This window comes from Rhipicephalus microplus, chromosome X (genome assembly GCF_043290135.1).
Source record: "Rhipicephalus microplus isolate Deutch F79 chromosome X, USDA_Rmic, whole genome shotgun sequence".
NCBI classification, from domain to species: domain Eukaryota; kingdom Metazoa; phylum Arthropoda; class Arachnida; order Ixodida; family Ixodidae; genus Rhipicephalus; species Rhipicephalus microplus.
Window position 1 is genome coordinate 361280424 of NC_134710.1, and position 25972 is coordinate 361306395.

General features: G+C 43.5%; 1 protein-coding gene across 1 annotated transcript in view; it reads left to right on the forward strand.

Moving 5' to 3' along the window:
* Positions 1 to 7989: 7989 nt before the first annotated feature.
* The window catches only part of LOC119161105 (uncharacterized), a 54743-nt gene continuing 36760 nt past the window's right edge, over positions 7990 to 25972 (forward strand). Inside the window, exons 1-4 of the mRNA XM_037413441.2 lie at positions 7990 to 8111; positions 8221 to 8342; positions 12417 to 12655; positions 18359 to 18481. Coding sequence (XP_037269338.1) covers positions 8276 to 8342; positions 12417 to 12655; positions 18359 to 18481 — 429 coding nt within the window. The 5' untranslated portion in view covers positions 7990 to 8111; positions 8221 to 8275. The remainder of the gene's footprint in view (positions 8112 to 8220; positions 8343 to 12416; positions 12656 to 18358; positions 18482 to 25972) is intronic.

Sequence of the window (25972 nt, forward strand, 5' to 3'; positions counted from 1 at the left end):
CAAGCTTATTTTTCTTGTAATACAATATGGTCTCCTTTCCTAGTTTTTATTGCTATGTTAGTTTAGTACTCAGAAGCCATGTTTGTTAATGCACACAACTTTTTGTTACGCTACTTTACGCACCATATTTTTGCAATGTTTCCTCATGTATTAAATATATATATATAGATGTGTATATATATATATATATATATATATATATATATATATATATATATATATATATATATATATATATATATATATATATATATATATATATATATATATATATATATATATATATATATATATATATATATATATATATATATATATATATATATATATATATATATATATATATATATATATATATATCATATTTTATTTTCTTTTGATAAGGTGAAGTACAGGACTAAAAGCTCAAGAGCTTGACGAGGTCCTGACCCCGTTCACAAGGTGACACAAAGCAGCAGGAATGGCAGACAATCATGCACAACAAATATGAAATAAACTTATTGGTATAACATCACAAAAAAGTAATACAAAAAGTTTATGAAAACAGTACTAAGATAAAAAGAGAATAGTTCAAATGCATGGGCATGAAGTGGCATGAACATGAAAAGCAAATAATAAAAAAGAAAGAATGGGCATAAATTCTGAGAGATGTATCATTTAGTAAAATGTATCAGTCGGGCGAAGTGTTTAATCTGACAGTTTTGTTTAAAGGAACGATCTTCGCGGTTTAAAAAGTTTAACAAAGAAGGTAGTCTGTGTGTAGGACAATGATTGTTTGTCATAAAAAGTTCTTGGGGTGGGTACAGTTCAAATTTCTTTGTGCCTGGTGAGTCGAACACTTGTGTTTACCCTAAGTTTAGCAAGATTTATTGTGATATATATATATATATATATGAGGGAAAGAAGTGTATACCTAAGGGCTCGTTTTTCCGTGTTTTCACACAATATTAATGAGATCAAACAGACAATAATTTCAAGGAATGTATAGGGGAAGTTACTAGAACAACCAACGTAATGTATATATATATATATATATATATAAATATATATATATATATATATATATATATATATATATATATATATATATATATATATATATATATATATATATATATATATATATATATATATATATATATACTTCTTTCCCTGATATATATATATTTGGCAGATGAACCGCGAAGCATGAAGCAGCGTTGCAAGATGCGTCCCTTCCAGACGAGCAGAGTCGGCGCTCCTCTCTTGTCTTACTCCGTGGTTTGAATTCTTTTTTGTTTGTTTGTTTGTTTTTGGTGAACCACTGCGTTGGAGAAAACGATACGTGTCGATCAGCACAATAGCGCGGTGTGTTCAGCCATTGGACAACGATGGTCTGATTTCGAAACAATCGTGAGTTGCGCAACCGGACATGGACACACGAAAAGGAGCAGACGAGCACAGCCACACACTATAACAGCTTATTTTATTGAAGGTAAATTCACATCTGTAAACATCAACAAGCTGCGCAGGCGCACCGTCACTACAAAAAATATGGTTGTTGAACATTGGGTGATGGCCGGCCCACCTGCCACAAAAAAATAAATCTGCTAAAATGTCTTCCGGTTTGGTCGGGTGAAAAACAGCTGCGTTGTCGAAAGCGTGGCCGCCAAAGTGGTTCTAAGAGAGAGAAAGGAAGAGAAAAGTGAGCTCCGTAACTGTCTGCTTCAGCGAGCGACACCTCAACACTAGCTCACAAGGGATGGGGGTGAGGAGGGATTAAAATGATAGGAATAAAGGTGTAGAGAGAGAGAACTAGTATGCCAGAGTGCGACGACATATCGAGGGGATAGGAGAGATAGGAAAGATGATTGATTGATTGATTGATTTGTGGGGTTTAACGTCCCAAAACCACTATATGATTATGAGAGACGCCGTAGTGGAGGGCTCCGGAAATTTTGACCACCTGGGGTTCTTTAACGTGCGCCCAAATCTGAGCACACGGGCCTACAACATTTCCGCCTCCATCGGAAATGCAGCCGCCGCAGCCGGGAATCGAACCCGCGACCTGCGGGTCAGCAGCCGAGTACCTTAGCCACTAGACCACCGCGGCGGGGCAGATAGGAAAGATGTAAACACGGTCACACGAGTCCGAGGACGGGGCACCACTTGCGAGAGCTCTTGTCGGCGTCAGGAGATGGCGTAGAGCAAGTCCAGTCGGTCAGAGCTACACTGTCGTCGAAGGTCGGCGTCAGGAGATGACGTAGGGCAAGCCCAGTAGGCCAGAGCTACGCTGACGTCGGAGATCGCGAGGGCACAACTGGTCAGCACGGAATCCAGTGAGCGAGTCTTCAGCATCACAGTATGGTACACAGGATGTTTCGATTGAAATGTATCCAAAAATCTTCAAAAAATACTTTTTAGAGCAGCAGACATATCTGATTGAATGACTAGATACATCAATTGAAACAATAATTAAAAGAATGCACTTGACTAGCTTCCTAAATGGTGAAGACGAGCCATCAAAAAAGGGGTAGTTGGAAACATTTCTAGGAATAACTTCAAAAGGCTCATGCTGGTAATCTTGGCAGAGTGGTGAAATGTGGAAAATTTTCAGTGGCAAAACCGGCAATGAAGCGAGATGGAGCGCCACTTGCATATAATTCAGGTCTGTCCAGGATGGGTATGCATCGTTATCGAATTCGATTTGTGTGTGTACTGGCTGAACTTGGGATCGCAGCAAGCAACGCGCATGCACGTCGACACAGCAATACCAATGTCGTGCACAGTGACGCCATTGTATATAGTCGTCTGCTAGCTGCACACATCTGCGCTTCGTCTTCGCCGCTGAAATCGGTCAAATTCCATTACTTCGCAAGTATTACCAGAGGCAGGCCGTTTTTTTTTCCAAATCTCAAAGCGGAGATGGACTCTTCGTAAGAAGGACTTCAGTTCTCCAGTTTACCAGAATGCCTGTGTGCCCCCATTTACTCTTCATTTATCTGCGCTTCGTCTTCGCCGCTGGAATCGGTCAAATCCCTTTACTTCGCAAGTATTACCAGAGGCCGTTTTTTTCCAAATCTCAAAGCGGAGATGGACTCTTCGCAAGAGGGACTTCAGTTCTCCAGTTTGACCAGAATGACTGTGTGCCACCATTTACCCTTCATTTATCTGCGCTTCGCCTTCGCCGCTGAAATCGGTCAAATTCTATTGCTTCACAAGTATTACCAGATGCCGTTTTTTTCCAAACTGAAAGTGGAGATGGGCTCTCTTCGCAAGAGGGACTTCAGTTCTCCAATTTGGCCAGAACGCCTGTGTGCCACCACTTACTCTTCATTTATCTGCGCTTCGTCTTCGCCGCTGAAATCGGTCAAATTCCATTACTTCGCAAGCATTACCAGAGGCCGTTTTTTCCAAATCTCAAACCGGAGATGGACTCTTCGCAAGGGGGACTTCAGTTCTCCAATTTGACCAGAACGCCTGTGTGCCACCATTTACTCTTCATTTATCTGCGCTTCGGCTTCGCCGCTGAAATCGGTCGAATTCCATTACTTCGCAAGTATTACCAGAGGCCGTTTTTTTCCAAATCTCAAAGCGGAGATGGACTCTTCGCAAGAGGGACTTTAGTTCTCCAATTTGACCAGAATGCCTGTGTGCCACCATTTACTCTTTATCTGCGCTTCGTCTTCGCCGCTGAAGTCGGTCAAGTTCCATTACTTCACAAGTATTACCAGAGGCCGTTTTTTTCCAAATCTAAAAGCAGAGATGAACTCTTCGCAAGAGGGACTTCAGTTCTGCAATTTGACCAGAATGCCTGTGTGCCACCATTTACTCTTCATTTATCTGCGCTTCGGCTTACCGCTGAAATCGGTCGAATTCCATTACTTCGCAAGTATTACCAGAGGCCGTTTTTTTCCAAACTGAAAGTGGAGATGGGCTCTCTTCGCAAGAGGGACTTCAGTTCTCCAATTTGGCCAGAACGCCTGTGTGCCACCACTTACTCTTCATTTATCTGCGCTTCGTCTTCGCCGCTGAAATCGGTCAAATTCCATTACTTCGCAAGCATTACCAGAGGCCGTTTTTTCCAAATCTCAAACCGGAGATGGACTCTTCGCAAGGGGGACTTCAGTTCTCCAATTTGACCAGAACGCCTGTGTGCCACCATTTACTCTTCATTTATCTGCGCTTCGGCTTCGCCGCTGAAATCGGTCGAATTCCATTACTTCGCAAGTATTACCAGAGGCCGTTTTTTTCCAAATCTCAAAGCGGAGATGGACTCTTCGCAAGAGGGACTTTAGTTCTCCAATTTGACCAGAATGCCTGTGTGCCACCATTTACTCTTTATCTGCGCTTCGTCTTCGCCGCTGAAGTCGGTCAAGTTCCATTACTTCACAAGTATTACCAGAGGCCGTTTTTTTTTTCAAGATCTCAAATCGGAGATGGACTCTTCGCAAGAAGGACTTCAGTTCTCCAGTTTGACCAGAACGCCTGTGTGCCACCATTTACTCTTCATTTATTTGCGCTTCGGCTTCGCCGCTGAAATCGGTCAAATTCCATTACTTCGCAAGTGTTACAAGAGGCCGTTTTTTTTCTAAATCTCAAAGTGGAGATGAACTCTTCGCAAGAAGGACTTCAGTTCTCCAGTTTGACCAGAACGCCTGTGTGCCACCATTTACTCTTCATTTATTTGCGCTTCGGCTTCGCCGCTGAAATCGGTCAAATTCCATACTTCGCAAGTATTACCAGAGGCCGTTTTTTTCCAAATCTCAAAACGGAGATGGATTATTCGCGAGAGGGACTTCAGTTCTCCAGTTTGATCAGAACGCCTGCGTGCCACCATTTGCTCTTCATTTATCTGCGCTTCGGCTTCGCCGCTGCAATCGGTTAAATTCCGTTACTTAGCAAGTGTTACCAGAAGCCGTTTTTTTCGAAATCTCAAAGCGGAGATGGACTCTTCGCAAAAGAGACTTCAGTTCTCCAGTATGACCAGAATGCCTGTGTGCCACCATTTACTCTTCATTTATCTGCGCTTCGTCTTCGCCGCCGAAATCGGTCAAATTCCATTACTTCGCAAGTATTACCAGAGGCCGTTTTTTCCAAATCTCAAAGTGGAGATGTGCTCTCTTCGCAAAAGGGACTTCAGTTCTCCAATTTGGCCAGAACGCCTGTGTGCCACCACTTACTCTTCATTTATCTGCGCTTCGTCTTCGCCGCTGAAATCGGTCAAATTCCATTACTTCGCAAGCATTTCCAGAGGCCGTTTTTTTTTTTCAAATCTCAAAACGGAGATGGACTCTTCGCAAGGGGGACTTCAGTTCTCCAGTTTGACCAGAACGCCTGTGTGCCACCATTTACTCTTCATTTATCTGCGCTTCACCGCTGAAATTGGTCGAACTCCATTACTTCGCAAGTATTACCAGAGGCCGTTTTTTTTCCAAATCTCAAAGCGGAGATGGACTCTTCGCAAGGGGGACTTCAGTTCTCCGGTTTGACCAGAACGCCTGTGTGCCACCATTTACTCTTTATCTGCGCTTCGGCTTCGCCGCTGAAATCGGTCAAATTTCATTACTTCGCATGTACTACCAGAGGCCATTTTTTTCCAAATCTCAAAGCGGAGATGGACTCTTCGCAAGAAGGACTTCAGTTCTCCAGTTTGACCAGAATGCCTGTGTGCCACCATTTACTCTTCATTTATCTGCGCTTCGGCTTCGCCGCTGAAATCGGTCAAATTGCATTACTTCGCAAGCATTACCAGAGGCCGTTTTTTTTTTCAAATCTCAAAGCGGAGATGGACTCTTCGCAAGGGGGACTTCAGTTCTCCAGTTTGACCAGAACGCCTGTGTGCCACCATTTACTCTTCATTTATCTGCGCTTCACCGCTGAAATTGGTCGAACTCCATTACTTCGCAAGTATTACCAGAGGCCGTTTTTTTCCAAATCTCAAAGCGGAGATGGACTCTTCGCAAGGGGGACTTCAGTTCTCCGGTTTGACCAGAACGCCTGTGTGCCACCATTTACTCTTTATCTGCGCTTCGGCTTCGCCGCTGAAATCGGTCAAATTTCATTACTTCGCATGTACTACCAGAGGCCATTTTTTTCCAAATCTCAAAGTGGGGATGGACTCTTCGCAAGAAGGACTTCAGTTCTCCAGTTTGACCAGAATGCCTGTGTGCCACCATTTACTCTTCATTTATCTGCGCTTCGGCTTCGCCGCTGAAATAGGTCAAATTCCAGTACTTCGCAAGTATTACCAGAGGCCGTTTTTTTTTCCAAATCTCAAATCTGAGATGGACTCTTCGCAAGAAGGACTTCAGTTCTCCAGTTTGACCAGAACGCCTGTGTGCCACCATTTACTCTTCATTTATCTGCGCTTCACCGCTGAAATTGGTCGAACTCCATTACTTCGCAAGTATTACCAGAGGCCGTTTTTTTTCCAAATCTCAAAGCGGAGATGGACTCTTCGCAAGGGGGACTTCAGTTCTCCAGTTTGACCAGAACGCCTGTGTGCCACCATTTACTCTTCATTTATCTGCGCTTCACCGCTGAAATCGGTCGAATTCCATTACTTCGCAAGTATTACCAGAGGCCGTTTTTTTTTTTTTTCAGATTTCAAAGCGGAGATGGACTCTTCGCGAGAGGGACTTCAGTTCTCCAGTTTGACCAGAGCGCCTGTGTGCCACCATTCACTCTTCATTGAAATATTCATTTACCACCACGTAATTGGTGCATCTGGCTATCTGAACATGCTTTCCGCTACAGAAAATGTAATTACAAAGGCATCAAAAAATATTTTGGAGGATTTCAATTGAGCTTCCTGGTCCCCACTGTTTAAACCTGTCCTCTTTTCTCTGAATACAACTCTCTTCATTGTGCCCCTGATTCCAACCCAATCCATCCAGTCGTATGATTCGAGTTAGTTTTAATGGCAGCCAGCTTTAAAATGTTACTAATAGGTCAACGTTTTTACTCATAGGTCACATTGCTACTATAAGTGGTTATAAAATGTGGCTAATTTATTGTAAATCATGTTCCAGTTTTACATATGCAACAAGCCCCACTAACCAGCTCAGCTAGCTGTCGCTTTTCTCAACTTTTTTTTTAACGTTGCCTCAACTCGCCACTAAAATCAAATCCATATCTCTGGTTTCAAACGAAAAGTTTCTACGACAACTACTTGAGAGGATTTACGTCTTCGCGGCAGCGTTAGATAAATCTGGCCGAGTTGATATTATTTCTCCCAAATTCTAGAAAGCTCTTGAACGGGTGTCAACCTCTAAACTTCACCCTAAACTAAGACCTATATTCTTAAGAACGACTACATTCCTGCATAACACACTTTCAAATACCTAATTAATAAAAACGCCGTAACACAGTTTTAAATACCTAATTTTGTGGTACACTGACTCATTTTATGTCTGTGCAAATATGAAACAATTCCGAATAATGACTCTAATAGCACTGTATTCGACTCACTGCTCGAAGTACTATCAGCGTCAAATGAAACCAGAACAGTGGCAAGCCTTCACTGCATTCGCGATGTCATAGCAGGCACAGTTCACACCATTCAGTAAGCGGACGACGTGGCTTGCCCCTGCTCGGGTTTCATTTGACGCTGGTAGTACATATATTAGAAAATATTCGGAATAGCGAATATTTTCCGACTAGTTTTTGAACAATCAGCACCGACGGGAAACTGCAAAACAAGACGTTAGAACAGCTTACGGCTATTTTTTTTAATTCCTAGAGTGATCTGCATGCAGTCCAAGCTTTTACATGACTACAGACGCTACAATTGATTGCCGGATGAACGCCTTTATCCTGAAAACTCTACGCTCGCACACTTTTTGCTCTTCTGAAGCTGTATATTTTATTGTATTCATCAGCTTCTGTATTTATCGTGTAATAACTGCAGAGAGTAAGCATGATTACAAATTATAAAAGGAGGGCTTAATTTTCTTTAATTTATTGTGTATGTACACTATAAATGGGGAATGTGGCAGACGACGCATGCGATATTGCGGCTCCTCCAGGAACAAGATCCGAAGTCAAAGCAAAGCCAACGACAGCTGCATCCAAAACCGTCGTTCGTTGCCGCCGGTTGCAAATTTCTCCGGCGTTAGGGATCTCGGCTGGTAAGTAACTGCTTTTGCCGTTGTTGTGCGTGAGCAACTACTCTTGATGATAGCTCCTGAATGCACGCAGACGTTTAGTGATCCTTGTTATTTCTTGCTTCGATTTCAGTGATCTGTTGTCGCTTTTGAAGTCTGGCGTCCGTGGCGTGTTGAGTGCCGTAACAATGGGGCCGGTGGAGATCTTCGTGCTCGAGCATGCCCTCAAATACCAGATGGGCAATGCCGTGAAAGGTGACGTACTACCAGTTTTCATGCAGCTGCGTGTCTGATATTGCATCACACTATGTCTTTTTCCGTTTGTTTATTTCCCCTTGACAGCGCCGGCAGCCGCATGCTCTGTGCCATACCGTCATATTCCGAGTCTTCCCCGATGAGACATGCCGTTTCACCAAGTGCGACTTTCCTAAAAAATTCAGTTTACTGCGGTGTGTAAGCGCACCATCTATCAAGCGAACTAACAAGGAGGTTGATTATCTGCGCAGTTGAATTTGGCGAATTCATAAACTAGTCGGGACCTTTTTTTTGTTATTTTCCTTTCCCGAAGGAAACGTACATATTTTTGTACCCACGAAATAAACGTTCATGCTATTTGCCAGCGCCAGGTGCTGTTTGTTTGTCTGTCTTGTTTTGTTATGAAGCCGTGCGAACGAGCTCTAGTTCAGACCCTGTTTCGCGTTGGTATTACATGTTGATCAATCGAGTGATCGAGAAGTAAGATCCGTGTGTTCGGCATGGCTTTGTGTTTCCAGGGATTGATCGCGTTCGCGCGGATGCCGTTTCCCAGGGTTTGAAAGGAGTTCCTTCGCCGTTTTTGGAACGCGTTGTTTTGACTTCACAGCTTATTGCAAATGGTAAATGCATCTCAAAACTCATGAGCTGGGCATAATTGTGAACGCACGTACCGCAACACCAGTGCCCAATCGAACAGGTGCCCGCTCCTCGACCCGTTCTCCTACTATGCAAATCTGTCATGGAGCCATTGCATTAGAATTGTCGTGAATCTTAGTGAACTGCTCATGTAGTACATGTGCAGTTATTTAGGAGAAAATGTTATCATGGGAAAGCCAAGCAAAGATAAAACCAGTGCTGTGCTCATGTTTGCCTTGCTGTACCAATTTCGTGGTATATTTTATTTAATTGTGGCCTGGTGGTCTTGCTGACCTAATGATCCACCTTGCATTGTTTTTCATTACTGACATTGGCTTGCATGAATTTTGTGCACAGAACTATTGCTCTGTGCACTGCATTTTCGGTCATTTAGTAGGGCTGGTTTACACTATGTGCGGAAATGCCATATGGTCATGATTGGCCCGTACTTATTTTAGTTTGTAAGACCAGTATTGGCCATTAAAATCATCACGTATCATGTTACCATTTGAGACAAGCAACTCGTGCAGCTGAAAGGTTTGAGTTCATGGTACATTTAGTGCGGAAAGGTATTGGTGTAACGTGAATGGCATGGTATCGTTGTCACTGTTAAAACATCCTTATAGAGCTCATATTGGCCGTGAAGTATGTGGGCACTTAGTAGCGGTGAGATCACCAATGATATGCACAAGCATTCGATGCACTTTTCGCTGTAAGCATTGCCTGCTGCACTTTCCCCCTCAGCAGGTTAGAAGGCGTCCTATCATAGTTATTAGCATCATTCTATTCACAAGAAACATGGAGCAGGGTACGTGTATGAGTTAGATCTGGTACCAGTGATGCACCCTTGTTTTTTATTGGTCCATGGGCACACATAATTAAGCACAAAAGAAAAATGGAAAAACATAAATTCATTTTCGAAAGACGTTCTAAAAAAGAAAGTAGACCTTTGATTCAAGACACTTCCATTTGCATGGATGCCTATTGGTGGCATCGCATGAAGGGGCCTCATGGATAAAAAAATGTTTATGTTCACTTGTTTAAGTAACAGCTCAGAAGGCAACATTACTTTGGAAAGTACCTTGTGTGCCTGTGCATATTGTTTTGCCTCTTCAAAATGCTGATATTTCATGTAATCGACATTTGTGTGACATTAAAACTCCTGGGACTGTATACACAACAGAATGAATTTGACAGCTAGTTAGTCTGTCAGATTTATTCAAGCATGATTGGGCTTGTTAATGATTTTTGCATTAGAATTCCCTCCTCTGCTTCTGAGGAAAAATCGCCATTTTATGCTGTTTGAAGGCCCAGGCAAGCCTGAAGGGCATTAATTGATGTCTTTGATATGTAGTAATTGTGATGTAAGTTGAAATGAATGAAAGCAGATGGCATCATTTTTATCAGTGGGATGCTAACCCACAACCTTCAAATTACGTGTCCCTATGCTCTACCAATTCAGCTGATATGGAAGGTGTTGCTCCAGCCACTTTGTTGGGTATTTCTGTACATGTGATCCGTGGGAGGGCTAGCCAACATCGCTCGTAGCCAAGGCAGCCTCTGGCAAACACTTTTTGCCAGAGGGTGTCACATGGCACATGATCTTCACACGTGCCATGTGAAATTTTACACTGCTGATGGTGGAAATGAATCCTTGATATCATGTGACTGTGACATTTCATGATGAATGTACTAAGCGTGCATAATTGTGTTTTATCCGGTTGACAGTGTTAAAAACGGGTGTGCCAATATAATGCACCGTATGTTTTTCCGCGAAAGTAAAAAAGATGGAAGCATGTGCCTTTTACAAAAGTCCGCTTATGCAACAGAGAATGCAGTAACTTCCAGCATGCCATTGGGGACGAAAGTGTGTTGTGTCATCCGAATATGCGATAACCACCTATGGCTCCACCAATGTGTGAAAAACTCCAGAAATTTTTATGGCAAGAGGTTCATGGAATAACCTAGTCTACCACAGTAAAACCTCCTTAATTCGAAGTTACTGAAACCGTGAGAAATCTTTGAATTAAGCAGGTTTTCGAATTGATGCAACATTCAAAAAAGTGGGATGGAAGGAACTTGAAATTACTCAAAGTAACGAGGGCTGGTCGTTTGCTGTGCTGGCTAGTTTGCGGCTCCTAGGGTTATGTTTTCTAGCAATATCAGGTCACGATTTTGCCGCAAGGAAGGGGAAATACTGGTCCTCGCTGCTGCCACTGAAAAAAAAAAAAATTGTCATGATCAATTGAAATGCACGCCTGCGAAAAAAACACATCTTCAGTGCAACACAGTAGTAACACGTGGGCAGCATGTTGCCTGCCTCTCGCTGTGTCAGCTTGTTATCATGCGACTATTCGCCCATTCTTTCTAACAAAATAAAGAATTTAATAATGAACAGTGTGATGAAATTCATGTTGTGTTTTGGCTGGAAAACGTGATCATTCAAGCTTTGGAACAGAGTTTTTAAAGTAGGCGTTGCAGGCAAGAATTCCGCCAGCACTGCAAGTGCGAAAATTGCTGGAGCAACTGGCACTCGGAGGTTCGCATACATTGTGAATTCCACCAGGCTGTCCTTTATCATTTTTCGTTATATTCCCAGAAAGAATGGGTGAATCATGACGCACTGATGTTGCGAGAAAGATGTGACATGCTGCTTGAGCGTCCCCGCTGTGGTGCAGTGAAGCACGTCTTGTTTTCCGCACGTGGACATTTCAGTTGAGCACACAAAAGTTTTTTTCTACAATTTTATTTTTCGAGCTGGAAGTATCAAGGTTCGCATGCTTTAGCTGCTACTCATTAGTATCGCTACAGTTCGTTGGCTAATGGCTCTTAAGGGCTGTTGTTCTCGCGGTTTTGCGGCGAAATTGGAATGGGAAACTTTGGGACCCAAAGTTTTTTAATCAACCGGACTGGTGCTGACTGCCGCTTCAAATTATCCGCTCAGAATTGCATTACAAAATGCGGAACTGCAGAAATACTTCGAATCAAGCTGGATTTAGAAATCTCCAAATTCGAATAAATGAAGTTTTACTGTACTTGTAAGATAACTGGGAACTTTGGTACTTCGAAACAACACTTCAAGAGTGGTGCTTGTGGGTATGTGTGTGCTCAATCTGTGACAAGTGTGGTTCTTGGAATGGAGTGCAGTAGTCTTGCTTCAAAGGTTCTTACATGACCAACTAAAATATCTTCTGTAAGCTCTTAGTGCACGCCCAGCCGCGGCGGTCTAGTGGTTAAAGTACTTGGCTGCTGACCCGCAGGTCGCGGGATCGAATCTCGGCTGCGGCCGCTGCATTTCCGATAGAGGCGGAAATGTTGTAGGCCAGTGTGCTCAGATTTGGGTGCACGTTAAAGACCCCCGGGTGATCGAAATTTTCAGAGCCCTCCACTAAGGCGGCACCCTGAACTGTCTCTTCATTCTCGATCTCTGCTATGCAGCTCTGCGTGGCCGTGGCAACAAGCAGACCATTGTGTACAACTTGAGCTCTCCTTACATCTGCCTAATGTACTTGGTGCACATCTTCAACGGCTACTTGACCTCGTCGCACCAGACAATCGCCACTTGGGATCCTGCAGTCCTCAAGGTGCTCGTAGATGTTTTCCAGGACATGTATTCTCGACAGAAGTTCACCTCTGAAAAGGTCCTTGTGCCTCTCATCTTGCGTGCCAGGTTGTTGGTACGTGGCACAGTCTTTCTGCTCTATACTTTTCCTTGCTCATCATTTTACGCTAGGTTGCCAGTAGTCGACTCGGATCACAGGGCTTCAGCAGCTGTGGTTTCATGCGGGTGAAAGTAAAAACTCTCTTACTGGATTTTATGTGCATGTTTAAAAATTCGAGGTTGCGAAAACAGTTTTGTAGCCCACTCACCTACGGATTAGTTTCAGAATGTCGACCACAATAATATTAACACTTTTTGTACCAAAATTTTTTATATGCAAAATTTAAAATTGTCATTGCCAATTTTAGTTATGGGCATGTGCGAAGAGTGAAATTTAGGTTCGAAGCGAATAGTAATTTCGGTCGAATAATTTCGAATCGCATTCGAATACTGTGTATATCATTAAAAAAATACTGTGTATATCATTAAAAAAAATTGGCATATTTATAATGACCTAACTAACTTGCACAATATTTCTTAAAAATTGAAATAAGGCGTATATGCAATTGCTTTGTTTTTTTTCATTCAAAGGGCGTCGTAACAACTTAGAGTAGTAGGAGGATTTGGCTTTTGGTAGGATGCAAGTGATAACCTGTAAAATATGTAACATTTTAAAATACTTTGAATATAAGCCGGCATAACAAACATTTTGGCTTTAAAAAAAAATTATGAATCGATTTGAGGGTAATATGTTCATTTACTGAGGCCCTGCAACACTTTTTCAAGTAGCCACAAAAATGATTCACCGACGAAGCTTATTGGCTCATGAATTCACTGCCGCAAAAATATTTAGAATACGTCCTTTACGAGCAGAGTTGCAAACATTTGTCGCGCGCTTTAATTGCATTTTCTCTTGTCTTGGCCCAACGGGAGCACTTGAAGCTAACCAGGGAGGAATGGCATGGCAAGAGAAAATACGTCACGCGTGCCTCGTGACCTTAGCACTTTTTCTCTCCCTCTTTTTTTTTTCGAATACGCAGATATTTAGTGCGATCCCGCACGTACGCGTGGACAGGTCGCGGCCTCCTGTGGTGGCCCCAAGTAACACCGAGCATGCCACGCTGAAGTCAACCAGTGGCTGATACAATGGCTGTGACGAGTAATTTTTGAGCTTCATCCGTCATTTGTTGAGAGAAAAGATGATGAAATAAACATTTACTTTTCGAAACAGTATTCACGAGTTTGTGAGCTCGGGGTCATACTAGGTGGGAGGGTCCCTTACTCCAGGAATCCTCTGGCCACAATTGCCTCCCGGACCTTGGCAACAAGTCCTCATTGGTCGTCTAGGTCGCGTGCTGCAATCTTGGCCTCCCACGTCTCGGCTAGGAGGTCGATACGTGCAGTCGTTGCGGGCTTGTTATTGGCATCTTCGTGGTGCCCCGGGCGCTCAAGTAGTAGGTGGGCCATTGTGTCTGGCACGTCGCATATCGGCCAGTTGTAGGCGTATAGCGTTGGGTAGACTCTATGCAGTAGGGTGCCGTGTGTATAGGTGTTAGCTTGAAGTCTCCTTGAGAGAAAAGAAAACAATTTATAGCTGACTGAGAATTTACTGTTGATTCCAGGGCATGTGCTGTGCTATAATATTTGGCTCACGTGTTCTCAGTAGCCTCGAATACTAATTGGCAGCGTTTTCTGACCAGGCTCAAGAAGTGTTGCATGCAGGACCACTTTAGATTTGTCATGGGGCTTCACGGGAAGCAAAGCAGATTTTTCTTGGGTAGGTGCTTTCGCTGCTTAGCACCCCTCCTCTGCAGTGAAACCGTCTTTACAGGCAGTTACATGCGGATTAATACACATGTCTTCATTCATTGCGAATACTTCGAAATTTTCAATATTTTAAATTCAACTTGAAGTGAATTCGAATACTGTACTATTCGTTCGAATATTCGAATATTTGCACAAGCCTAACCTTAAACAATGGTCATTTTTTCATGGCACTTTCAGTTATATATAGATGTTATAATAACTTGTAGACATGTTTTTAGTTTGAATGTGTATGTGCTATGTGCCTAAAGTGTTATCTTTAGTATAGCTAGAAGTTTTTCGGTGGGTGGGGCTGTATACCTATGACCAGAAAAGAGAGCTGGCTAGGCAGGGAATGTCACATAATTTTATGCCATGTATCCTTTGATCGTCAAAAATTTCTTGGAGGTGCGGAGATCGTCAAAGTGCACCGTTTCGCAGAAACGAAAGCAGCTCGTTGTTGCGGAGTTGCGGGTACCGAGACAGCAAGTGTAGCACACGCTTTCGTGAGGTGACAGCCCAAACGCGCCTCCGTTCGCTGCCAGAACTGCTAGAGCATCGCTTTCAGGGGGCTCGCATCGTCGCGTTAACGCAGCAGGCTTCTCGCCGCAGCTGTGTACTGTCTGAAGTGGAGTGGGCGCAAGGGGCTCAGTACAGTGTGTACGCAACGTTGGCGAAGCGCTGCTCACAATTAGCCAGTAGACGATCCTCTCCTTGTGACCGTACTGTGTCTCAACAAAAAACTGTGTCAGTTTTTGCTAGAAAGCAGATCGCGGTAGACATTTATTGCATGCGACCAATTATGTCTGTTTCGTCGCTATGTCGGTGGATGCGTTGGTTGCATATCCCGGAGCCCGCAGTAGTTTCGAAATGCTCTTTGGTGTCACCATCACGTGCCACCGGACGGTCAATATTGAGAATGCCAATCATTTCTCAATATTGGCAAAAAGAAAGAAATGGCTTTGTAGTGGGCACTTTAGGCACTATTTGCTGTGCCACTATATTTATTCCTTCTTTAGCGGTGATGGCACACTTAAAGAAACGCAAATTGGTACTTTGCCATAGGCATGCGCAAAGGGGGAGGGGGGCATAGGGAGCACAAAGCCAGCCCCATACATTGACACAAGAGGGAGGGGGGCAAGAGGGGGTCGCAAAGTCTGCCCCATACATTGATATGATAGGGAGGGGAGGCACTGTGACAAACCTTCCTCTCCCCTCCCCCCAAAGGGGAACCCCGTGCACTCTTATGTACTTCGTAGTTAATGGTTAATAATGCACACCACGTTTATAGTGTAGTTAGCCATGTTCCCGGCAGGTTCTTGGCATGTATGTATGTATTAACATTTTACTGTAACAGCTTTGACTGCGTCTGTGTTCATGCATGTGTGTGTGCGTGCACACACTGCTACGAACTTCATGTTGCAGCTAGCTTGCTGGTGCAATATCCTTCAAGATGTTATGTCACTGCTTCTGTACATTATCCTACTTGTGTTTATTTTTGTACTTATTTTGTTGGCTTGCTGCTTCTGTATAAGAGATTATGTAAACGGAATGAAGGAAAGCATAAATTTAAGGGCTCATTTCCTTTGTTAGGCACGAGAACTAACAGTGGAAGAATTTGTTTTATGGGCGAGTTGGGGCCTTAGTTTGCTGAACATTTCGTAACTGGCAAAATACTCCGAACATGAAAATGAGGGGAGGAAAGAGACAGATGAACCCCAAACCATCTATCAACTGTTTATTGCCAGTGCAGGCTGAAAAACAGGTCATCTTCCACACATGCGCAGAGACATAACAGAGTTACCACAGACGTGTCATCGCATTATGACATGTCTGTGGTAACTCTTCCAGACATTACATATTGGCCGTGAGATCGAGCAGAGTCGCCGCCTGGCGGCTACTGGCCGAAACGGTGAAGTGTGGATTGCTCCATGCGTCGTCTGCTAGTCATGTCGTGTTTCTATGTGCACATACGTCATGCACGTTCTCAAAGTGTGGTCTGTCCGGTCATGTCAGCGCGTGTGTAACTGTTTCTACGTAAGCCTGTCGTAGAAAAGCATTTGGTTTTGCTCGACTGCTAATACATTGCAGTAAGATCGGCGACTGCAACTTTCCACAGGGCTGTTTATTGTCCTCATACCCTCAGTTCGCCAGAATAATTTCAGAGTGGGTGCCGCTTTCTTTCAAGCACATCGCAAAATGCTCTTGGCATCTTCTCAAACATGAGGACTATAAGTGCTGCATGAATGCAGCGTTTTATAGCCACTCGGTTGTAAAAAGAGGAGAGGGGGGGCTCTAGGCCATGCACTTGCACGCTGTTGGTAGGTGTACAACTACAGCACTGTAGTTTATCGATCGTACGAGGAGCCTTAGTTGTGTTTATCTGGCTGTGGTACCACTACACAGAAATAATACTATCACATAAACTGTGAGACTTCGGTACTTACACTGTGCTTAAAACAGAGTTGCCATGCGCAACCACGTGCTTAGATTTAAGAACGCTTTAAAGAGCGCAGACATTGAAAATTAATTCAGACGTCATGCCTTATCTGTAATTTCGTATAATTTCACTGAAAATTGCATTTTTTTACATTGTTTTCTGCGTTTGTTTGGCATTGTTAGTGACCAACGGAAAGCAGTGGTAATTTTTTGTCTGAAAGAAAAAGAAACATGCTTGTCCCAGTAACCAGGTCTTCGTTGTAGCACCTTCATGCATGTAATCCATTGGTGAAAGCTTTCTGCTGAAGTCTTATGTAAGATTTGTACTGGTGCAAGAACATATGTGTACACATGGTAAATACAGTGTAGCGCAAAGCGCCGTCAGCCACTAAGCTTTCCTGACTAGACTTATCGACTGTCCAACACGTCACGGTGAGCAGAATGAGAGAAATAAACATCATATGCATATAAGGTGTGAACATGGTAATGAACGATTCGCACAGATATGCAGCTTTCTACTATTTTTCTTTCTTTCTTTTTGTAATAGGCAGATGACAAAGATGTAAATAAGTGGTTGAGTCACGCAACAGCAGTGCGTAGCAGGCGGAACACAAGCTAACCACATACAAACAACACAGCAAAGGCATGATATAGTGCAAAAGTGTGAAGAGAGTCACCTAGGGCGAGCATCCCTATGAAAGGCAAAATGCACTTTACTCGCCAGTAATATTAATGTTGCATAGGCGTCTTGCATCGACTCAGTAGACAAGGGTGTAGACATTAACAGTAAACTGCAGTCAACACATTTCATTCACCGACAATGAGGACCGTACGCAATGACGTACTGCTGCTTGTATTTGTACACGCGCCGACGACTGCCTATCCACACTTTCGAGGGGACGGTGCTGCCACCTAGGCCGATCTCGCCGTGAATAGCCAGGAAAAGCATAGGGGTTGTTATTAGAAGTGATTGTAATGCAAATATGGAGAAAGAAAGGTGAATGAAAATATAACATGCCACCGGCAGGTTCCAAACCTGCGACCTTTGGAATAATGCGTCCGATGCTCTACAACTGAGCTATATTAAACTAAATTGAAGCTAAATTTTCTTCTGCGTTGTCATGGAACGCCTGTGCGTGCTCCAAACACAGAGGTAGCTGCTTCAAAAGCAGATTTTGCCTGCTCCACTGGCTGCTCCAAAATGCTGGAATTCCCACCACTGTAATTATTATTATGTGTTAATCAGTGTTAGTAGTACAGTACCTTATGGCAAAATGGTGAAGTGAGGAGCAACACAGCATATTTTACTTTAGAACGAGCAATAGGTGCATAAAATTCACTCAGCACATGTAAAACAGTACATGGATGTCCTCACAGTGTCTGTGTTGATTCACGTATAAACCAGATGTCGCGAGCATATGTAATGAAAGCATGTACAATTGAGATGTCTGGTTTTTCTCACGTTCCCCCCCTTCCCTTCCCATTTGCTTTAGTCTAGGTCTCATCTCTGTTCTTCTCACCTGTCTGCCTTTTCCAGGAGATCATTGTTTATGCTGAGAAGGCCCTGCCACCTGGCTTTGTGCTGGAGAAGTTGGATGCATACTTTCCACAGCCCACTGAAGCTGTCTGGAAGGAGTTTGCTCAGACCTACTCTCTTAGGGTATGCAAATACATACATACTGTGCCTGCTGCACACATGCTTCAAGCCTGCTTGTTGAAGGCCCGTAGCCCTGGAGAAGGGAAATAAAAACTTGGAGTGGAGTGTTTCATGACAGTCTTAAAGCGTAATTGCGAAAAATAAGGACATATTGTGTTGAAAGCACCCAAGTATAAACTATTTTACGAAGATGTTTCAGTACCACCATGCTAGGCTGTTGACCGTTGTGCATAAAGTTTCATACAATAATACCTAGAGAGGAATCTGGCGCTGCAGTCGTGTACCTCCCTGAGAATGATGGGAAGTACAGGCTTCGGATTGGATAGGGTTAGCTAGCGAACTGTCTTCAGACTTTTTTCTACAGTTTCAGTTTTGTTCTTCGAGCAGCACGGGTAGTGGGGTGCATTGAAAAGGGCTGAAGCAGTGCCTTTGTTGTTCAAAGAGGCTGAAGACCACTAGATCTCCTGATCTGCTGCGACGTTGTAGCTTTACAGTTTCAATGAAGCGTCGTCCACTCACCGCTGCACATAGATGTAGCGTATCATGCCAGTGCAGGACATTGCATCCAGTTCATGTTTTTCGACATGCGCATCTTGCCTAAACTCATTTTAAATCGACTGCAAAATGATGACGAAGCTGAGTAAATGCAGTGTCACGCTCCGCTGAGTAGATTTCACAACAGAACCAGAGGTGCGTTAGGGACAAGCCACTTTGACAGACGCACCTAGTATCGCAAAAGACGAATTGTTAAGTGTTTCTTACTTAACACGCCGCAACGCACACTTGTGACTTTGGGTTGGCTTGGATTGGATTGGGGCTCTGTGTGTTGATACTATGCCTGATGCTTAAGAGATGACGCCAGGTTGTTGTGCGCTATCATCATCAGTAGTTGGCAGACATTTCATTATCAGCTGCAATTTTTGAGGGTGCGACAATTACTCGTAGAAAAAGATCGTACTTTCGTTGGAGAATGTGAGTGGTGCGAAAATTATGCGAGTGCAAGGATTACGCGAGTAAATACAGTATATGATAGCAAGTATAGTGTCTAGATGGCTTTGTGGCCGCACTGGGGTCATTTACTTGTGTGGTGTGTTGCTAAGACAAGAAGGCAAGTAGCACTGAAAGAAGGTATTGACAGCAACTTTTGAAGCCAAATGTACTCAAGGTGCTTTCTTTAGCCAAGTCTCATTGCGAAGGTTGATTGATATGTGGGGTTTAACGTCCCAAAACCACTATATGATTATGAGAGATGCCGTAGTGGAGGGCTCCGGAAATTTAGACCACCTGGGGTTCTTTAACGTGCACCCAAATCTGAGCACACGGGCCTACAACATTTCCGCCTCCATCGGATCATTGCGAAGGCTAAATGCCCAATGTCATGGTCCCTTCTTTGCTTTTTTTTACCCCTCTCTGTCTAAGCGTGAAAGTCCTTCTTGACTTGGCTGTTGAAAAGAAGTGGCCCCTGGGTATCCATGACGGGTAATGATACGACACCTGCGCCTTTCTAACTACGGTTTGCCATAATCCTCTCCGGGCTACTGGAAATGGAGTTGAAACCTGCAATAATGAAATTGGCGAGAAAAGAAATTCGACAGATCCCACGTACCTCGGAATCTACGTTATGCAAAGCATGCGGAGGGAAGGTGACCATGTTGCAGTTTTTTTTTTTTTTTTTTATTGAGCGGCATGTCATGAAATGACGCTAAATATATGTACAAAGGTTGCACGCACAGACATATGTCAAGGAGTTGCAGATGTTCATATAACCAGCTGTTTGCACTTGCACAATGATGCGGACTGGAACCAGTGTATTATCAACACCAGAAGCTGATATGAAGCGCTGATGCTCGTGAGTCTATGCATAAGCTCTATGCTAAGCATCAGCGTCATCGAAGTCGTCTTTAGGCCTAACTCCTCTAACGGCGAGACTGCGGGCAAGAACGACGCACTAGCGCACTCGTGGCTACGTGCTTCTTCGCAAGCAACGAAGCACATCACTCACTAGCTCCTCGAAACCGCAGACGGGCATTTTGCACATCAGCAGCGGACCCCACAGTCAAGCTCGTCAACACTCCTGCACTACCAAGGATTGCTCAGAAAAGCGACTAGCAGTTTCGTGCATCGTTATTCGAAGATGTGATACCAAACGCAGTGCACGCCGATTTTTTCTCATCGCAGCTACACATTTCGCACATTCACTGAATGTCGCCGGCAAGTGCATCACGTGCCGGCTGCGCTGTCCGTGCGGCCATGCACTCCACGGTCATATGGTGTGCTGTCAATAAGCTTTTGTGATGTGATTTAGATATGCTTGGAGCTGTGCTTCGTATTGCCACGAGTGTGTATGAATATTCTAAAACAATGAAAGCCTCGTAGATTATCGTTTCCGCGACCTGCTGTATGATGATGGGTTTCACGGCATGAGTGGCAAAAGAACATATATGAAGCAGGGGCACGAATTTTTATTTGCCCGCTTCGTGTCATTAAATAAACTGCTAAAATAGTCCTGTGCCACTAGTCTTCTGCCCATAAATTAGTTATTTGAAAAGAAGGCATAGGCTGTCATGGTGTAAGCCATTTTTCTGATGCTGTAAACCTCTCTCTATATAAAAAATATTCAGTATTTGTAATCAAGTACTTAATTATGCTAATGACAGCTTGAACACAAGAAAGATGGGTAATCATTTCAGTAAATTGTCTTATTCAATTACAATCTTTTCTGTCATGCCTATCACACCACTCCTTCATACAAAGAACTTGGTTTGAAATCCATACTTGTTCTTTGTCAATCAAGAAAAGAAGGTTATGAAAAAGAAAAGGCAACAAAGGCACACTGGGCAGAGACCACATGCCTGAGAAGTCAAATATCACAAGACAAACCTGAGATCACAATTTTTGGGTGTTTTAGAGGTGTAGGGGAAAGTTGAAACTTTAAACAACGCAGTTTTCTCAGTACTGTTTTTTTTTTTTTTGCATTATACTCAGCCCCTCCACAAGGTTCAATGAAAAAATAACTTGCCTCTCATTAAGTATTTGTGGTATTGCCTCCAAAAGTTTATAAAAGCAATGTAAGGTTTTTCTTGGGGTCTGTGCCAATTTTCATCAATATCCAACCAGAAACAACAAAGTTAGTCGAAAAAAAAGCCTGTCGAAAACTTTGACAGGCATTTTCTCACAAGTGTGTTTTGAACATTGTGCATTGCTCGTGGAAAGTTTATCACGGGAATAACTGGACTGTTTTTAATGCTTTTTTTTTTTCATAATTCTAAAACATTTCTTGAGGGTCTGACCATCTTTGAATTCTTGTTTATGGCCCAGTTTTTCTTCCAGAAGGTGTCTCGTACATGACATTCTTTCTGACAATGTGTGTCGGCAGCCATGATGATCTCTATAAAAAAAGAGAAGTGTTAAAAAAAATTGTCATACCCAATAATCTTCTTTTGAGTGAAGAGCGACATCATTTGCAGCTTCCTGGCATGTTTTGTTACAGTGCTAGGCTTTCCACGAGCTGACTATATGAATCGAACCATGTAGCATCATCTAACTTGAGAACTTCTCAAGGTGTAATGATGAAACTGCATATTTTCCTATTCAAGACACTTATGAGTATGCATGCCAAATTTCATTGCTCTAGGTCAACAAACAAAAAGTTTTTTTTTCAACGCTACCTCCCCCCTTAAAGGGCCTCTCACCAGGTCTGACAATTTTGAGCTTACAAGTGCAATGGGTAGATGAGGCGTTCATGATCACGTCTGCCAAATTTGCTAAGCTACGCGCCGCAAAAATGGGTCAAATTTCAAGACAAACGCTACTCACCCTTTCTTTTGCGGGCGCGGCCCCAGAGAAGGAGGGCATGACATGCGCGTATGAATGGCCCCACGTACACAGCAATGCAGTCATGTTGGTCCTCTACGTAAATGACTATGCTCTGACGTTGCCAACAGTGGCATGTGACATGGCAAAAATTATTTAACACGACATGCGTAGTTAAGGTACTTGTTGCTTGAAGAGATTATTAAATCTCTAGATAAATAATGAAATGCAATAAGTGAATGTCAACATTCTTTTTTTTCTCATTTTTTCCTTGTGGATTGCAGTGAGATGCGGGGCTAATGTGCTGGCGTTTCGCATGCGTTCGTGTCCCTGCGGTTCCGCAGTCAGCGCATCGAGCAGACAGCCGTGTAACGCTCCTACGCGTTTGCGCACTCATTGTGCTCATTATAGTGAACTAGATATTATCATACTCTAGTTCACTATAGCACTATTCTACCGCATCTATGACAGCGTTTCCAAACCATCCTGCAGAGAAAGGCAGTAAACCTGAAAACAACGCTGGTCTAAAAAAAACTCCGCTCCCATGCACGGGGGTTGGGCTTATTCGGGCACGTCATGCTCACGTGACCTCTTGGTTGGATGCCGGAGAGGGTAGGGAAAAGATTTGCCTTGCGAAAGCTACGCGAAGGAGCGGCAAGGGTTGCGAGCTCACCTTTTCTCATCCTCGTTTCGCACCGCTTAAAAAAGCAGTTTTCTTAGCTCGTAATGAACCGATTTAAAATTATTTTTGTGGCAAAATGTTCCTCATCGAATGCTCAACAACTTCCACTGAGTAACGAAGATTTGGTATGGGGCCTGGTGAGTGGCCCTTCAAAGGGGCTCTCCGACACTATTTGAGCATGTATTTTTCATCGGTTCTTCTGGTGCTGTAGAATATGCTGATATTGTTGCGCAAATGACAACGCCGGACACTGTTATAATTTCAATTCACGGGACAAACTACGTTAATTTCGGACTACGGGAACACACGTCGGCTATTTTTGTCATGGGAAGTGATGTCGGGTCATGTGACAGGACGAGAAAGACTGTTCGCTTTTTATTGGCTGGACGCTACAAACAGTGTGCAATATTCATATGGTGGAAGCTAGGCCATACGGGCAAATACTAAAAACAGCAAAAACTCGTATGACATTTTCTCAAAAAAAAAAAAAAAAAAATCCCTGTTCCTAAATGGTGTATTTTCAGAGCAATGAACACAACACCTAGCCTGCGAACAAGGCTATGGCATGCCAGCAACTGAAGGTAGAAATGCATGCCGCGTTATTAGCGTGCCAAAAATGTGACTGGTGGGGGGTGCCAGTGTTGCCATAAAACGCGTCTTGCAAGAAAGTTGAGAATGACCCCCCCCCCCCCCCACCAAAAGCGTACGTGTGTATCTAGAGTGTGTCCGTGGTAGTGTCTGCTACCCAATGCACATGGTACGTAGTAGCCATGCTAAAGACGCCATCAAAAAGAGCGGTACAAGGTATTCTGTGAAGGCTACCGTAAGGTGACCTTTCTGGTATGTTTTTATGAGACGCGTGCTGTGATTGGAAGCGGTCTTTGACGTCAGCAGGCAAGTGAAATGCGAAAGAGAACGTTTCCTGTCGTCGCTCGAGATTTGAACTTTGAGGACTCATAGCTTCCCCTTCCGTGCCTCAATTTCTAGAATTCTTCTTGCATTCATCTCAGTAATCATCGCTACAGGCATTCTGGTGCTAAATAAGGCTGTACGAAAAGTGTCGCAGGGCCCCTTTAAACAGAACAACTGCCTCCAACATGATTGGTTTTCTACTGGTACTTTACAGCCTTATTCATCTCTCAGTTATTGAAACTCCTATTAAATAGAAAATGCTTTCATGGTTCTTCAGGTTCCGTTTTATGAGAGTCTATTGTAGTGCAGTTTCATTGGCATTATAGATGTCCGAGGGCTTTTACTGGCTCAGCAGTCCTTTTTTTTGCTCAGCAGCTACAACGGCCTTGTCACCGAGTCTGCTGTTGTCTCCCCGGAGATGACTTTAGCTATGACATCGTGGCAAGCTTTGAAATGGCTCAACCAACCGAGGCTTGCCTTAATGTTGTCATGGCCAAGCATGCAAGTGAAGTCCAGTGCCTTTTGTTGCAGAACCCTGCCAGACAAGAGCACCTTGTTGGCACGCTGTTCACAAAAACATGTGAGCACCGCCTTGCCCACATACAGGAACCCTGCAGCAGTCATGGTTTTGTTTTTCGCGCTCAGGTCATTTTCAAGCAGACCAGGAATGGAGGCCTTGTTTTTAATCATTGTAGGCAGCGAGCTGTATGCAACGCCGAATTTCTCAGCATTGTCCATTTTTTTCTTGCCCTTTTTTACCTTGGCGATAATCGCAGCCTTATCTTCCAGCAGGGTGTATTTCCGGTTTTTCGTTGGAGGCAGCAACTTTGTAGGCAGACAAATAAAACTCTATGAACGCTACACACAGTTCATGGCGCACCGAGCACACAGAGTGGCTGCTACTGCTCCACGCACGCGACTATGTGTGGCAGCAATGGAAGAAGCCAACAAGCGAACTTCATGTTGATGCAGATTTGATTACGTTGTCACGAGTCTGCATAACGAACGGGTGTTTTTGGTCACAGTTCCGGCAAACCATCATCATCATCATTGTTGCCAGGCTTTCTTCTATTTCCTCTCTTTCCCTCTTTTTTTTTTTTTTTTCTTAACGTTGACGGTATCAGTTGCTCAAGTGCATTGTGGTGATAGTTTTGTGCAACTTAAGTGTACGATGAATGCACTCGAGCAGTTTTTGAATGCAGTTAATGTTACGAGAGTAGATTATTTTTGCACTATTGTTTCAAAAATTTCGTTAATGAGTGACTTTAGTAGAAATATAGTTTGTAGTCAGAAGTTACGAAATGCATGCACTCCTATGGGCATTCACCGGTGTATCGAAAATATTTTGTTCCGGTGAAAATTTCATTCTCTCTGGATTTCGTTCTTGTGAGTTTCGACTGTATGCATGTCTACAGACACAGGTCCTCCACCATAGGCCAACTTGGGGCCTATGACAAATCATGGGGCCTCACAACTGCGAAGGAAGTTGTGGGGCCTTCGAAAGAACTTCGAAGGAGTCATGGGGCCTCACAACTTCCTTCGAAGTTCCTTCGAAGGCCCCACAACTTCCTTCGAAGTTGTGAGGCCCCATGATTTGTCAAGCTGTTATTTAAAGTTTAGGGGCAATACAGAGCATGCACCTCTTTCTTTACCCGGCTATGTTTGCAAAACCACCATTGCAGAAGTTTACTGCGACCTCAGGAAATGAGCCATTGCAGACAGAAACAAAGGGGACAGGACGAAGCGTGAGTGCATCGTCCTGTGTCGTTTGCATTTGTGTGCTGGTGTGTTGTGTGCACCAACTTGTCCAACTGTTTCTGTGAGTTCAGTATTGAAAAAGGCTGCGGAATTCGACAATGTTCGTTGCGGTACTAATGTTATTTTTCATAAGGGGTGTCCAACTGATAAGAAGACGAACTGAAAGTTTTACACAAACATGTCAGTCTTGAAGCATTCCTGCTTCCAGCCCTGCATTTTAATGCTTGCATGTGATGATTAAAATGGTTTATAACAGTGTGAGGAAGTGAGTGGGCATTTTTGGCTCGAGTTTTGTCGTTTCAGTGGCTATAGCTGCCGCTGCTTTGCAC